Source organism: Ixodes scapularis, unplaced genomic scaffold (assembly GCF_016920785.2).
Source record: "Ixodes scapularis isolate PalLabHiFi unplaced genomic scaffold, ASM1692078v2 PGA_scaffold5__190_contigs__length_132052651, whole genome shotgun sequence".
Lineage (NCBI taxonomy): Eukaryota > Metazoa > Arthropoda > Arachnida > Ixodida > Ixodidae > Ixodes > Ixodes scapularis.
The window spans coordinates 106,481,498-106,496,320 of record NW_024609880.1 but is presented as its reverse complement, the minus strand read 5'-3'; the positions used below and the strand labels follow the sequence as shown (position 1 = coordinate 106,496,320).

Sequence of the window (14,823 nt, the reverse complement as noted above, 5' to 3'; positions counted from 1 at the left end):
AACAAGTACTTGAATGTGCTTTTAAACTGCTTTGCCAAGCGAGCAACCCGCCAAAGTCACTGGAAAAAGAAATTCGAAAGCAAAAAAAGGTTACTCACTGCTAGCACATATAGAAGATTGCTGCCTGCGGCCAAAACATTTCTGCGACTCTTTTTTACCGGGCGGTGTGAGCTGCACTACGTTATTTATTTCCCCTGTTTTGTTTTTAGTTCGTACCTACGCCGCGAAAGCAAATAAACAAACGTACCGCAAGCAGCCGAAAAAAAAAAGGGACGCTTTCTCCTTTTTCCATTAGTTTCGTCTGTTGCCTCCGCTTTGTTTGTTGTGAACTAAACACCGGTGGCGACCACCAGCTATTCATTTGCTGCTTTCCATTTTTCTTTCTTTTTTTCTATAAGCGCCGCAATGATCGTCGTCGTTGAAATAGTTTTTTGCTAGCTTCTTTGTTTTATTCGCCGTTGTTTGCTTCTCTTTCTGTTTCTTTTTATTTTCGTCGGGAATGGCGACACAATCTTTTCTGCAAAGTTCGGTAAGTGTTTGCACGGTCATTTTTATCCTTACTTTTTGTTTTGTTTTTATGCTCCAGCAGCTCGTGTGCTTGCTCTGATAATATTAACATGTCGTTTTTGAATGTTTTAATGATTACGACATAGTTCGAGTAGCTAAACGCCTTTTTTCCGCTTCCCAGACGCGTTTCAAACGCGTGTGATCCCCTGAGAGGCATTTGAGACTGCTAAATAAACTGTTCTATCTTTGTTTATGCGCGCATTGTTATTCGATTGTTGTTGCAGTTGCAATCAGTGGATTCCACTTTGCAAGCGGACTGACCGTAATAAATTGTTTCTGCTGTTAGGGTGACGAAACGGGGCTCGTAAAGCTCGAGGACGTCGCGGAGCCTATACTTTTCCATTGCGTCGACTGCTTCCGTAGACTCCGAGTCCGCTAGAGGCGCCACTGTCATGTTCGCCGCCGCTCCTATGGGTTTTTGGAGGAGTTTCCAGTATTGGCGAAGCTATATCGTATTTGGTTTCAGTGCCTCTGCAAGTGGCAAATCTTGCGCACTTCCTGCGCCCTTCGAAGTGAGCAAAGCTCAAGTGCCGTGCTCTCCCGCAGCCAAGGCCTGTGTGGTGGCACCCCGCTGCAAGATCCACAATGACGCGAGCGTGGCCCTGGGGGGCGGCCTCCTTTGCGCCCTGGTGCCCTGCGGCCTGCTGGGGGCCTCCCTGTGCGTGTACTCTCTGTCCCCCCGGTCCCTGGGGCAGCTGCTGCACACCTGGAACTTCGGGGCCAATGCCATTTCAGTCAGCCTGTCCCCGCTCGCACGCTACCTCGTCGTGGGCTTCGCGGCCACCAGGGGATACTTCCCCCACGAGAGGGAGGTGGGTACTTCTTGCCACGACAACCAGGTGGCGCCGGCCGCCACCCGACTCGAAGGCTTTGGGTGTGCTCGTTAAGCCGTGGTCGCACTACTAATACATTGTATGAAAGAGGGGTGGGAGCAGTGTGACTGCAGCTTCACTTCGTCCATCAACCTGTCTCCACAATCTCTTTGCTACAGAATGCGTGCATTGCGAGTGATAGTTGGGATGCAATTTGTTTTCCCTGATAATTTTTTGTCGAGGCTCTTAAACGTCAAGCCTGTGTAAAGCCACGAAGAGCTTTTGTGACTTCCTACACGGTTTTAGGCTTTCGTATGCAGTGGGAGCATAGAAGTGCATATTTCTGGAGTAAAGCTTTCCACGCAAGCTTTGTACGTTGTTGGAAGATTCGTTGTAGGGTTTGTTTGCTTTTGATAGGGTGCATTTGAGAAAATGCTGAGCGACGTAAAAATAATCCTTATTTAGTTTTTTTGTTGAAAATTTTGTGGAAACCCTTGATTCTGCATCATATCTAAAATATTAGTACATTGGTTCTGCTAATCATTTGTTCCTAACTGGCCCTGTAATTTATTGCCATTATAACTAGACTGTAGGCATGGGCGAATAGAGGATTTTAGGTCCGAATCGAATTCGAAGCGAATAGTGATTTTTAGGGGTGTGCGAATACCGAATAGTAGTTCTCAAATCGAATACCGAATCGAATCAAGAAAAAAAAGCCGAATATCGAATAGTGATTTTATTTGTAGGAATTTCTCAAAGTGTGCTGCGAATGAGACTATATATGTGCAGAGTATGCGCCTGGTGTAGAATATGCATCTTGTACAGAAAAATAGCAAATATGTAAAAAAGTTCTGGTGAAAAAAAAAAAAAAGCAGTTGCTGTTGGACGTTGGGCACTAAAGATCCAATCTTATGGCGCAAACATAATCTATCTACCCTAAACGTCACACACAGAAAAAAAAACAAGAAAAGTTACAGCCACACGTGCCTTTTTTTTTTTCTCGTTAAAAGCACAATTTAACACCGCAACTTTTTTTTATATATATATTTGTGTATCTCAGAAAAGGGGCATTTTGCGATATTTGGTCTCCATTTTAAGGAAGAAAAAGGACACCGGGGATTTTATTTCCCATAAATAAACATATAGGTGTTAAATCTGAGTAAACAGGCTTAAACAATATAATCTGAAGCAAGAAAACAAAACGTGGTTAGGTGGCGCAAGTCACCGTCCGACTGCCTCTATGCATCCATTTTTCCGTCGTATCTCTCCTGTTTTAGAGAGCCTTGATTTAAAAGAGGAAGCAAGCGAAACTGAAATTACGGAGACGGCTCCAGCGCAGATTGGTCGTAAGTGCGGATGTGTTGTGTTGTCGCGTGGAAAGAGGGCGTGCAAACAAAAGAGCGACGACGCCTGCCCTGCCTGCCCGATCCCGATCCCGATCGACGCTTTCGTCTTTTCGTCACCTTCTCGCAGTTCAAAATTCAAGCGCGGCTATCGAATGGTTGGAAACCCTCTCAAATCTAGGCACACTATTTTTCCGTTCCGTTTCGTTCCGAATCAGAAATTGCGGCTTTCGGCGCTTGGCAAGTGTGTTCTACATCGGCTTTACTCGTCAAAAGAATTGGGCATGGCGCGGAATTCCGGCTTCTCTGTTTCGGTTGTGATTCAATGGAAGATTGTGTCACGATCGTGAGTAAATCTGCGTGCTATAAAGTTCGTGGCGTTCGTTACTTTTCTTTTTTCTAACCTGTGCGTTAGATTTTTGTGGAATGGTAGGACCAAGAGGTGTTTCTCGCATGGTCTGTCTAATATCACGGCGCTTACATCGGGAGAAAAAACGGCTTTTTTGTCAGCTCCGCGCCGACCGCGCGTCTTTGGCCGAATATATCGAATATTCGAGTGACCGAATACTAGGAATTCGATTCGCGAATCGAATTATTCGGGATCTTTCTATTCGATTCGAATTCGTATATTCGAGTATTCGCACACCCCTAGTGATTTTGGCCGAATAATTTCAAATCGAATACTTCGAATAGTACAAGCAACAAAGACCACAAGATATGTCTAAACTATAGTTTTATATTTGCCCTTATTTGGTATTAGCAGTACTTTAATTGTTAATTTTAAGTGTATTGAGTTCGGGAGCATGAAATGGTCAAAATGGTCGGAAGCTCGCGCCTCCTGGCCAGAAATCCAAGCCAGGTGGCGCAAGCCAGAGTAAGTCAAACCCGTTTATATCGAACTCGCAAAAAAACGTCTACCAGTTCGATATAGTGGGTAATTCAATACAAAAGTTTTAATGAATTTGACTCTCAAAAATCCACTTCCTGCTGAAATATTACACAACGAAGTAGTCTTGCATCTTCTGCCGCTTTTTCTTCATTGCATCCGCAATAACAATATTTTTCCACACTATCAACGGACTCCAAAATGCTCAGACCGCTGCCTTCTATATTTGCGCATTAGCGCCAAACTATGCCGAGAGCAAGGAATACGTCCGAGCAGGTGCACCTTCTGCAGAGCGCCGTTTTGCTCTGCAAGTTGGCTTTTCCCTACAGCAGGTGGCTGCGTTGGGGGAAAATTAACTAACAAATCGAGCTGGCTTTTTTTTTCTGGGCGGCAGCGTCAGTTGTTTGGAAAAAAAAAATAATATTCTCTTTTACGAACGGAGTGGGGAGAGGAAGCATGGAGCACCCTCTCTCCGCTGAAGCTATGTTTTCTTTTCTTCCCTGCAGCCCACGCGGCCGCCCGGAAAAAAAAAGAAAGCTAGCCTGCTCTGCAAGCTGGCTTTTCCCCAATGCGGCTGCTCGCGTTGGGGGAAAGCCAGCTTACAGAGCAAAACGGCGCTCTTGGCAGTTCAATATATCGGTAGCAGATGCTATTTTTGTTCGGTGTAACGATAGTCTTTCCTATATATTATCACCGTAACATTACTGCGCACGAGAATCGTTCGATATAAGGGATAATTCAATGTAAACAGGTTCAATGTAGTCGGGTTTGACTGTATTTAGAAAGGTTGAAAATCCTATATTGTCGAATAATTCGATATTGTTGAATACTTAAATTCGATTCGAAGTGAATGTCGAATAGAACGGAATTCGATTGGCTGTTCGTAATAACCGAATATTCGCCCAACCCTACTAGACTGTGAAATCTAAGTTGTGGTATTACACTGCAATGCACTTATAATGATAACGAAAAAACCGGAAAGTTCAATCGTTATGCAGTAAACTTTCGTTAGTTTGACCTCGGTTAATTCGACTTTTCGTTTAATTCAATCGTGTTCAAAAGTCCCGGAGAGCGTTCATACATTTCTATGGGAGGAAAAGTTTGATAGTTCGAACTCTGGAAGACTCCGCATAGGATAATTCGTCCCGAGCGAATGTGCTCGGGCTCACATTGCACGGCACCACGGCAGAAAAACCACCAATGTACGGCGAAACATGGGCCCTTTGCTGCAAAGCCAAACATGCGCAAATATGCGCCTGCTCCTCTACACCGTTGAGATGGACTGTAGCGAATGACACAAGCCAGTGCAACCAATCTGGCGTGGAGTAGCGCGGAGAACATAGCACATGGTCGGGTGCGGAAACAGCGCGTGCTTTCAAAGCGCTTTTCATGTGCAGTCCATCTTGCGCGTCAGAAAGCACAAATTTTCTTTTCCTTTGTTTTTTCTTTGTTATTTTTCTTGCCGACGGTTGGGCCGCCTGGCGCCAAAGTCGGTTGGTAAAGCTTTCTCAGCACGTGCCCTCAAAGCGCTTTTTTGTAGCTTTGTGTGCAGTCCATCTTGCACGGCGGAAAGCGCTTGTTCTCTTTTCCTTTTTTTTGTTGTTTTTTTTTGTTTGTTGCCGACGGTCTGGCTGCTTGGCGCCAAAGTTGGCTAGTAAAACTTACTTTTTTCTGGGTTTCTTGTTTTTTTTTGTAGTGTGCGGTTTTTTGGGGACGTGACATTTAGTTACGCTGCTCTCCGGAGCATGCTTTTGGACACGCATTTTAAGCGCAGACGGCAGCAGACCATCCGTGAGTACTTTGGCCAATAAAAGGAAGTTTAATTTTAACCGTTTTTTTTGTCCTTTTTTTAATTCAATCATTTGAATAATTCAACCTAATTTCAAGCTCCTCTTGAGGTCGAAATAACGGAAGTTTACTGTAACAGATATTGTATTTCTAGTCTAGAAACTCTAGAAACTGATTGTTATAAGCAGTACATTGTAATATCTGGTATCGTTATAAGTGGATTGCACTGTATTCCGCACCTTTTATTCATGTCTCAGAGACACGGATAAAGAGGGCACTGAAGAAAATGCACTTGTGCTTTCCTCGACGATAACATGCCAAAGAAATGATTTATTAGTGTCGTCCCAACATGCTTTGGCTTGGCATATAGTAGAAGTAAATAAATATGCTTAAAGGGGCACTGACACCCCAAAAGGTGATTATTTTTTTATTATCTAAAATGATGCAAGTTATAGTCATAGACACGCAAAAAGAAACTGCATCGCAAAAAAAAAAAATCCCCGCGCGCGCGCGGGGCTTTTTATTTTTGGCGTTTATATTTCCCATGCTCACCTCCTTGCTTCTTTTGATCGTTTATGTCAAACATCAGGAAATTTAGAAGCTCTGTAGGCGACATTTCTATAACATTTAATAACGGCAATCGTAAAACATGTTTTTTAACGCAATTGCGAAGGCCCCTCTTTTTGAAATACCAAAAATCAGATTTCGGTGTGATGTCGCTTCCTGGATTTGCCCTCGGAAAACTTGGCGGCACTCGAGCAGAGGCTTATCGGCGAGTCAGGGAAGAAACCGGTTTTTTCCCGTGCCGGCGCCCTTCTATCCCGCCTAGCTGCCCACCTCCTCCTCGCTTCGGGTCGCGGTGGCAACGATAGCATGGAGCGGATGTCCGAAAGAAAGTCGAGTCGCAAGAGACCGCAAAGTTTGACTCGCTGCACTGGCGCGGATCGCGCGGGAACTTCAAATTTGGTATTTGGAAATTGTTTTTTTAATTCAGAAATACTGAATTCCCAAGTTTCGAATTTTGAGGGTAATGTCCCGGCATCGTTTTCAATCGTTTCAGATAATAAAAAAAAAATATGATTTTGATGTGTCAGTGCCCCTTTATTAAGTGAGTGGAAAGTTGGACAAGTTTGTGATTGTTTGTGGTAAGTAAGTAAACGGTACAAATAAAAAAGAAAAAATGGACAAAACAGTGTGCTCACTAACAATTTAAGGTTGTTCGTGAGCACTTGCTCCTGCCCACTTTTTTTTTTCCGTCCTCATTTCGGTTTGAACTATTTTTATCATATAAATGAGGAATCTTCTCCGTGGCTTATCGTGGCCCCGAAGACTTTTTCAGTGAAAGCAAGATTGCGCGAGTTCGAGTGAGCGAGCCCTTTTCTCATTTCAGGTGGTGGCCCAAATCTTCAAGCTGAGTCCCACAGATGCCTCTTCTTCGTCCTCGGTATGTGTTTCCATTAATCTCGAGGCCTTTGTCCTCGTTTAGCAGTTCAATCTCGTTCTGCCAGTATTAGGAGCATTTTGCTCCATCGCGTTTTGCTCTATCCGGGCTTCATCGCGTTTTAAGAGGCCTTTGAGGACGGATTAAACTGACGTTATCAGACTCCGCTAAACCTAATCTTATAGCAGCTATTTAAGTGAGATGCTCGTGGTTGTGAGCAGGCTTTGAGCCAATGGTGTTACAACGTGCCACCTAAAGGCCTCTTCACGATACGCGAGATCCAACCCGTTTCCATTTACAGACACTGTGCAGCGTTCACTCGCTGCCGACGCGGTGCCGATACTGTTGCCGACTCGGTGCTATCTCGGCACCGTGCCAAATGTGTAAGCCAGCCTAAAAGCGTGCCGCGCGTTTTAGGTGTCGGGGCTGCTTCAGCATGTGGGCAACATGAGTCAGCAGGGTGGCAGCCAGCCTCCGATCAGCCTCAACTCGGTGCGGTGGCTGCCGCGGCCAGGGGAGGGCCTCATCTACGGCACCAACCGTGGCTCCCTCTGCATCTGCAGGCCCCTGTGAGTGCCCGGGGCACTGGGGGGTCACTCGGTTGCAAGGGTGCGGACTCGCGTGGTTAGGCATCGGCAGAAACCTTCTAGTTGGGAGTTGTGAACAGCACAGCCAGTGTCGAAGTGCAGAGTCGTATAACGAGCATTGGTCGGAAGAACAATTGAGGAGTTGAAGCATTTTTACATTTGGTATCCTTTTGATGTTTTCTTCTGTCACTTTTTATTTGGCAAGTGGGCCACCCCCCGGGCCATGGCAGGGGAAGTAAGTGCGTAGCACTTTGTAGATTACTTGAGAAAAAGAGCAAAAAAAGATGGCATTAATAATACCCATGTCAGACAAACTGCTTACACTCCTTTAGTAGAAAGGACAATCTCCTAAAAGGAGAAGGACTTTGTGCCACATGGCACTATAAATGCTCCTTCAACTAAAGCATTATTTTTGAGAAAGAACCTCGCTAGCGTCATTTAGTAGAAAGAAAGTACTCTTGACAGTAGGCGCTAACGGCACCGGAGGCGAGCGGGCAAATCATTTTGTCTCCCTGAAATTATAGCTCTGAAAGACTGACCTCGGCATGGGTTTTTCGGGCATTGGCTGAGGGCATTGTACCAATGAAAGACTTTCGTTGCCAATTGGAGCCGTAACCCTGTCAGTGGAAACCTGTGTCTCCTTCCTCCTTCTCTTTCAGGTATTGCTGGTATAAAGCATTAAACTCTGGTGTAAATAAAGTGCAGACTTTAAGTATGAAAAGATTGCAGGCAATAGTGTGGCACACTGCTAATTAATGCAGGGGTTCCACAGGTTAATAATCCCTCTGCGTTATTCTCTCTTCAGTACCCCGTTTTGTCGTATTCTGTCAGTGCAATGAACTCTTGTTCACTATCTAAACTCCTTCATTGCCCAGTATGATTGGTTGGCAACAAGGGGGGGGGGGGGTCTTGGTACTCTTTGAGGCTTGCTGGGGTTCGCTGGGATGAAAACCCCTGAATCAGTGTATACTCGTGGCTGCCAGTGTACAGAAAAGCTTCTTGAGTTTCTTTTTTTTTATTATCCAAATTATTTCTATTTAAGAGATGGTTTGTAAAATAGATGGTATTAACTTGTAATGCTTGAAAGTAAGTATAAAAATTTAAAATTTAGTTCAGCCCCAAAGGAATCAATATTGGTGATAAACAGCATTTTGCCAGTCGTGTGAGAGCAGCTCCTTTAGCAGAATATCCTTCAGCGGAAAGGACATTTATTACAAAGGAGCTTTTAGGGCGTCGTCTGACAGGGTTATGAGGCGCTAGCAAAAGATGATGACACTGAGCGATATCAACACCTGACATAACCTCAAGCAACATACCTGAACTAGTGTAGCCGATAAATTTGACTCGGAATGTTTTAGCCTAGATTCCTAGATATAGCCTTTTCAGGAAGGACCATCAGCGCTTTGCGTGGGGCTTGCACCAAATCTCGTAACAAGCTGACCAGCATGGTGAAGGATATTTGAATAATGACGCTTTTTGTAGCGAGGAGGTCCAGGCGGTCTGTAAGCGCCCGAGATTTCATAGACTGCTTTACCTCAGTGCGGGGATTGACTATTCCAGAAAGGGTCTCGAGACGTCCCTCCCTCCAATGTTCTGTGCAGCAAGCCCATCTCAAAGGAAGGCAGTGCCTCGGCCCGCAACCACTCTGGGCCCACGCGGGACGCTACCAGCCCCTTCGTGATGCTCACGGATCAGGTGGATCGAACGGCGCGCAACACCACCATCCAGGTGAGGCAGCGAGCGACCATTCGTCCAAAGTTGACCCCACGGCCCGCGGAGGAGTTGACGTAAAGAGGGAAATTTCTTTTCTGGGAAGTTGGCATAAAGATGGAAATTAAGGGGTGACGTGACAATTTTCGTACCTTCAATAAATACAGCTTAGAATTATTCCTCGACATTTAGAACTTATGGAAAGCACATAGTTTTTTTAACTCCACGCAACGGCAGTCGCGGAGAAAATCCGAGAAAAGCGAACGGCATTTACCCCTTAACTTGCAACCGGAAAAAGCGGCCATGTGATCTGGAATATATGCTACCAATGTTTTTAACATAACCATACGCTGGGGTTGGCAGGGCACAGGAAGCGCACGCCGGGTTCCAAGCATTGTTAAGGTTCGGCCATTCTGTCATCCCGGCAATTGGGCATGAGCCACTATCTGAATGCAGGTCGAGGCATCGACTGTCACGAACCAAAATCCAATGCCTATGCAGTGCTCGTGTCCACTGTATGAGCCGCATTTAAATATCGTCTCAGTGGGTATCGCAAAGCTTGATGCACTCTCAGGGATCACGTTGTTGGCACTGTGCCCGCAGCTTCGTCGTCGAGTTTTGCGAAGCTGAGACTGAAAGAGAAGGTCCGCTTCTATCCTTAAAATTTTACCGCGACGAAGGCACTTCTTGGTCAGTGGCATTGCGTTCGAATATGCTTGGGTCCCACTGGGGCCAGTAAGCTGGTGTAAAGTGGGATACATTCCTACTCAACATCACTGCACAGCCCCCTTGAGACTGCTTTGTCACCTTTGTGTGTTGGTCCAGTGAAATGTTTTACAGTGAAGCTGTTATGCGCTAGGGTCCGGGAAAAAAAATGCCTCCTCACATGCCAACAGAAAACTTTCTGTTGGTCGTGACAAGTATGAATAAATAAAAATAAAAAGAGGGGGCAACCGGCGTGAGTCAGCCTTCCTTGGCATTATTAGTAGTGAGGTCCTCGAGGTCGTCCTAGAAGTTGTCCTTGAGGTCGTCCTTGGGTCGTCCTATAGGTCGTCCTAGACGTCGTCCTCTAGGTCTTCCTCGAGGTCGTCCTAGAGGTCGTGCTCTAGGCATCGCCCTAGACGTCGTAAAGATAAACAGCTTTGCTGGTCCCCCTTCTTCACGTGAAGTGGAAGGGCTCTACAACTTTTTATGTTACTTGTCAAAAAAAAATGTTGCCACACTAAAGGCTTTTTATGTCGGTCCCCGCCCAATATTCACGAGTGAAAAGGGCTCGGCTATTTGGGTCCACGCATTAATGGACTGAAATAGTATTTTATTTCTATTCTAGTAATCCTTTCTGACAAAAATATAGTTTACATTGTTATTGAATTAAAAAGATTTTTTTTAACTATTTGTGATTGAAAACGAAAACGAATTTACTTCGTCCAATCGCCTGAAAAGCCTGTCCCACTTCACGTGACTCAAAAGCTGTATTTTTGGCAATTTCGGATGTCACTGTCATTGGTTCCGGTGCGATGTTTGCTGGATCTGTTAAATTAATTTGTGTAGCGCACAAGTACAATTTTGGGCAAAACTTCGTCAACATTACCTGAAAGACACCTGACATTCATTTCAACCGTTAAACTGAACCTCCAAATTGTCTTCACGGTTTCTTTATGGGGTTCCCCAGAGCAGCTTCAGGGGCTCCTAGAGTTCCCAAGTTTCCTCGGCCATTTCCGCGCCCTAGTAATGTATTTGTCCAGTTTAAGCACCAATTTAGAAGATTTGAAGCATTCATCGAAGCACAGCCATGTGAAAAACTCGCCTTAGTATGTGCATCTCTTTTTTTGGAGTCCGTAGATCTCTGCCCTGCTCTATACGTCAGCACTAAGACCGGGAGGGATTCTTTGGCTAGTAATCAAAAGGGAGAGGTGTTCCTCGAGATAGGGAAGTTTGGGAACTTTTGATGAAGGGTACCAAACGTTTTGGGGAATTGGGCTTGTCTAGTTAGCAAGTTCCACTTACCAAGGTGGTCTTCTAATACTTGGAGCGTCTGCCAAGTTAAACAGCTTGGCCTGGTCGCATAGAATACTACCTTTTGGGATTCTACATTAATATTAGGTCATCTTTTCGGTCCCTCGTATTGCATCTCCCTCTGGCTGATCATCGAAACTGAGTAATACAGTCGAACCCGAATAGATTGAATTCAAAGAGAATCGTAAAATAGTTTGATATATCGATAATTTGATTTACAAAAATATGTTAACTTAAGCTCCAGTTGAAATTTCCGCGCGTCTCTGCTAATACCGAAGACTGTGACAAACGGGACCTTACCAAATAGGGCCTCTAAGAGCCGCTAGATACAGTAGAGCTTAGTTGAGGAAGATCACGAACACCGCAGCGTTTAGGCGATGGTGTAAACACGAAAATAATTTTTAAAAAATGCAAAAAAACTAAAAAAGTGAGTTGCATAAAAAAAAAGAAAAAAACTTCTATCCATAGAATAAAGTTAAAGCAAGCAAGAAAAAAGAAACCTCATTAATTCAGGCAGCAAAGAAAGAAAGGCAAAAAAGAAAAAAACGGGCAAAGCAAAAACTGCGAAAGAAAAAGGTAAACAAAGCTATGGCATTCAAAGTGCGATTGCTCAACTGTTGTTGTGGACACACTCAATATGATGTAGACTTTTTTTTTTCTTATTTTATTTTGGAGTTAAGGAGTCGCGCAGCGACAGCTGTGTTTGGGGATGGAGCGCATGCTGATTGACGTTCCAACAGCACAGCAGACCCTCCCTGCCCTGCCTACGCTCGCGAGTGTCCTTCCCCTTTTGCCATCCTCCACTTTTTTTTTTTTTTTTAACGATTGCCTTTTTTTTTTTTTTTTTTTTACAACTGGTTCTTTCCTTGCTTATCCCTGTGCGCATACGCTGGCTTGGCGGTCTGCCAGACCCGCGAGGTGAGCTACGTGCTCGCAGTAGGCGCAATCTGACAAAAGAAGCACAGGCAGCCGTGCTTAGTTTGCTATATCGAGTGTCCCACACCATGGGAGTTCCATACAGAAAAACAATGCTCCTATACTATTACATGTGATTTTCAAGGGGATGTTTGGACTGTTCGATATAAACAATATTTAAAATACCCGGGTGTGATATAACCGGGCTTGACTGTAGATACACACTCGTTCCGAGACGGACTGCGAGATTACCACCAGAAATAAAATGTTATAAAGTGAGGCTTTAAGGGCAGAAGCAAAGGGAGCTCAATTCTCTCCCAGAATAATTGGGGCTCAAAGGATGGCACATTTCTTTCCAACCAGGTGCTGTCCACCGCGTCTCAGACAGTGCTACCGCAGACGCAGACGACGGGCACCCAGACGACGCTGCGTGGGGCCGGGCCCTTCGCCGATCCCAGCTCGAACCCCGGCTCGAGCTCCGTCAGGCCGAGCAATTCCTCCAGGTTCTTCATGTGTTAGCCGTCGTCGCCACTGCTGCTGCAATTCGTTTGTCGCCGAGAAGGATCGACTCCCCGTGCCACTCGTGCACGGGTGGCGCATATTTGGGGAAGCTTCGTCTGCCACCCAGTTTTGCTCAACTGTCTTTTGCAATGAAGTCGCCGTACTCCGGTTGACTTTAAGTGCGGCCGCAGCCGACGCTACGATGCGACAGAACGGCGCTCGTTGCCTTTGTGCGTTTCCTATCACTGACTGGACCAGTCGCGCACAGCGAATGCTCTGCAATCCTGCACTTTTTTTTCCATGCACGATTGGTATTGCTGGTGATAACGTACCCACAAAAACGACGAGCGCTGTGACGAGGCGCTTTTTGCGCTGCTCGATTGTCTTCATCGGATTGTGGTCGGACTTGAGGTAAAACAAAGTACAGCATTACAACCAATACCTCCGCTTCTCTCGTTTCTCACGAACAAGTTTACGTCTTTGTACGTCGTTTGGAAGGACTGGGCAAAGGCCAGAGAGCAGAGCGAGTGACTTTGCGTACGGCTTTGAAGTGGATTAATATAAATGTACAGTAGGTTCCACACCTATGCCAGCACCACACTGTTAGCTTCTCATAGTTTCTGCATCACTTGGAATGTGTGTTCAAATATCTGAAACAAAGCTTGTATAAAAAAAAATATGCAATAGAAGCACGCCCAAATTATTTTGTAGAGATGACGAAACCTTCGAGCATATCGAGCGATACGCACGCTGCATGATCCTTTTGAAGTTGATTCCGTATGCTTCAGATTTGAAATGAAGTGTACCCTTGTTGAACGTGATGCGAGATTTTGGGATGCTGATGCTGGAACTGCGAGGAAGGATGCAACATTTTTTTTGGAAAAGGAGGTGTCCCGGGAAAGGGGGAAGGAGGAGGAGGAGGACTCGAGCGTCTGGAGAGACTCGATAAGGGAATAGGGAAGAGCGTAAGACGTGTTTGTAGGAATGGAAATGTTACGTATATATTTATTGTTACGAGGCGCACGTTCGACGCATTGTGTGAAAGTTTAAATTAACCAGGAGCCTGCCACGAGCATGCTATTCCGTACGAAGCGCTCAGCCATCTTGACTCCAAACATGCTTCTCCTCTCTGTGTAAGCAGCCAAGATAGAACTGTCGGCAGTGGGTTATGTCTTTTAATGTGCATGCCCCACGAAGGGTTTCTGGGCGGTGTCTTCTTGTTTCAGAAAATGCTTCCTTTTTGTAGTGGAAGAGCAAGAGTTGCTGGGTTTAGTTTGCTCACCAGTACTATCTAGCAGTGCCGGTGTTTCTATGTTAATTTTTTTTCCTTTGACTGCAGATGTACTTTGCAGATTGAGCTGTCTTTTTTTGAGAGACTCGGTTGGTTGGCCATGCCATAGTATGTATATACTTGCAAATGACTCGTGGGCCGTCGTCTGCATGGGTCACCAGGACAAGACTAGTGTACAAAGTTCGAGAGGAAATAAAATGTGCACACTCGTGCTGCCATTTAGGAGAGTGCTTGATTCTTAGTGGTTATCGTTGCCAGCGACATAACAATGACATTGTTTTCTCTAGTTTGTCTTCTTTGCTTAGGAGCTTGAGCCCTACCGCGAGTTTCACATATTTAGGAAGAAAACAAATTATTTTGTCGGGTTTCTCATCGAGGCTTGGAAATTGAGGAACACCATTTAGCATGAAAAAAATTCCGAGGACACCTAAGCACTTCTTAAAGGGCAACTCCGCTCAATTCCGAAAAATTTTGGCTTACATGGGATTCAAATATACAAAGCACTACTAAACAAATCTGTTTTCGGATTCGCGAAATGTGAAATAATATTTGTGTAATCCTAACTTAAACATCAGCTGATACCGAAACTTCGGTTGCGTCAGGCAACATTGCTCTCGGGTCGTCAGAGTCATGGCCACGTCACGTCAAACCACGTGGTCTTGTGACGTTCGGGAGGGAGCGAGAAACGGGACACGCGACGCGTGGGCAGGTCGCATCGCATGGCGTGGACGGTGATGGCCCGGGGGAGAGGGGGAAGGGGAGAAGACGAAAGAGGAGAGGAAGAGCGGAGAAACGGGCCGATAAGCGCGCAGGGCAGCGCAAACTAGCGCATCCGCGTTACGGTGATCACGTGAACGCCCGGTCAGCCAACACCGGGAGGAGAAACTCATGACGTCATCGTTCATTTTCGCTCTAAGAAGTAAAAACGAACAAAACGTGAGAATGACGTAGTCATGCCTCTGACGT

The 14,823-nt window shown here is 45.4% G+C and overlaps 1 protein-coding gene across 1 annotated transcript in view; it reads left to right on the top strand.

Moving 5' to 3' along the window:
• The window catches only part of LOC8037488 (activating molecule in BECN1-regulated autophagy protein 1), a 65,545-nt gene extending 51,466 nt beyond the window's left edge, over nucleotides 1–14,079 (top strand). Inside the window, 5 exon segments of the mRNA XM_029981520.4 lie at nucleotides 1,114–1,379; nucleotides 6,787–6,840; nucleotides 7,255–7,406; nucleotides 9,026–9,152; nucleotides 12,429–14,079. Coding sequence (XP_029837380.2) covers nucleotides 1,114–1,379; nucleotides 6,787–6,840; nucleotides 7,255–7,406; nucleotides 9,026–9,152; nucleotides 12,429–12,584 — 755 coding nt within the window. The 3' untranslated portion in view covers nucleotides 12,585–14,079.
• Nucleotides 14,080–14,823: the final 744 nt, after the last annotated feature.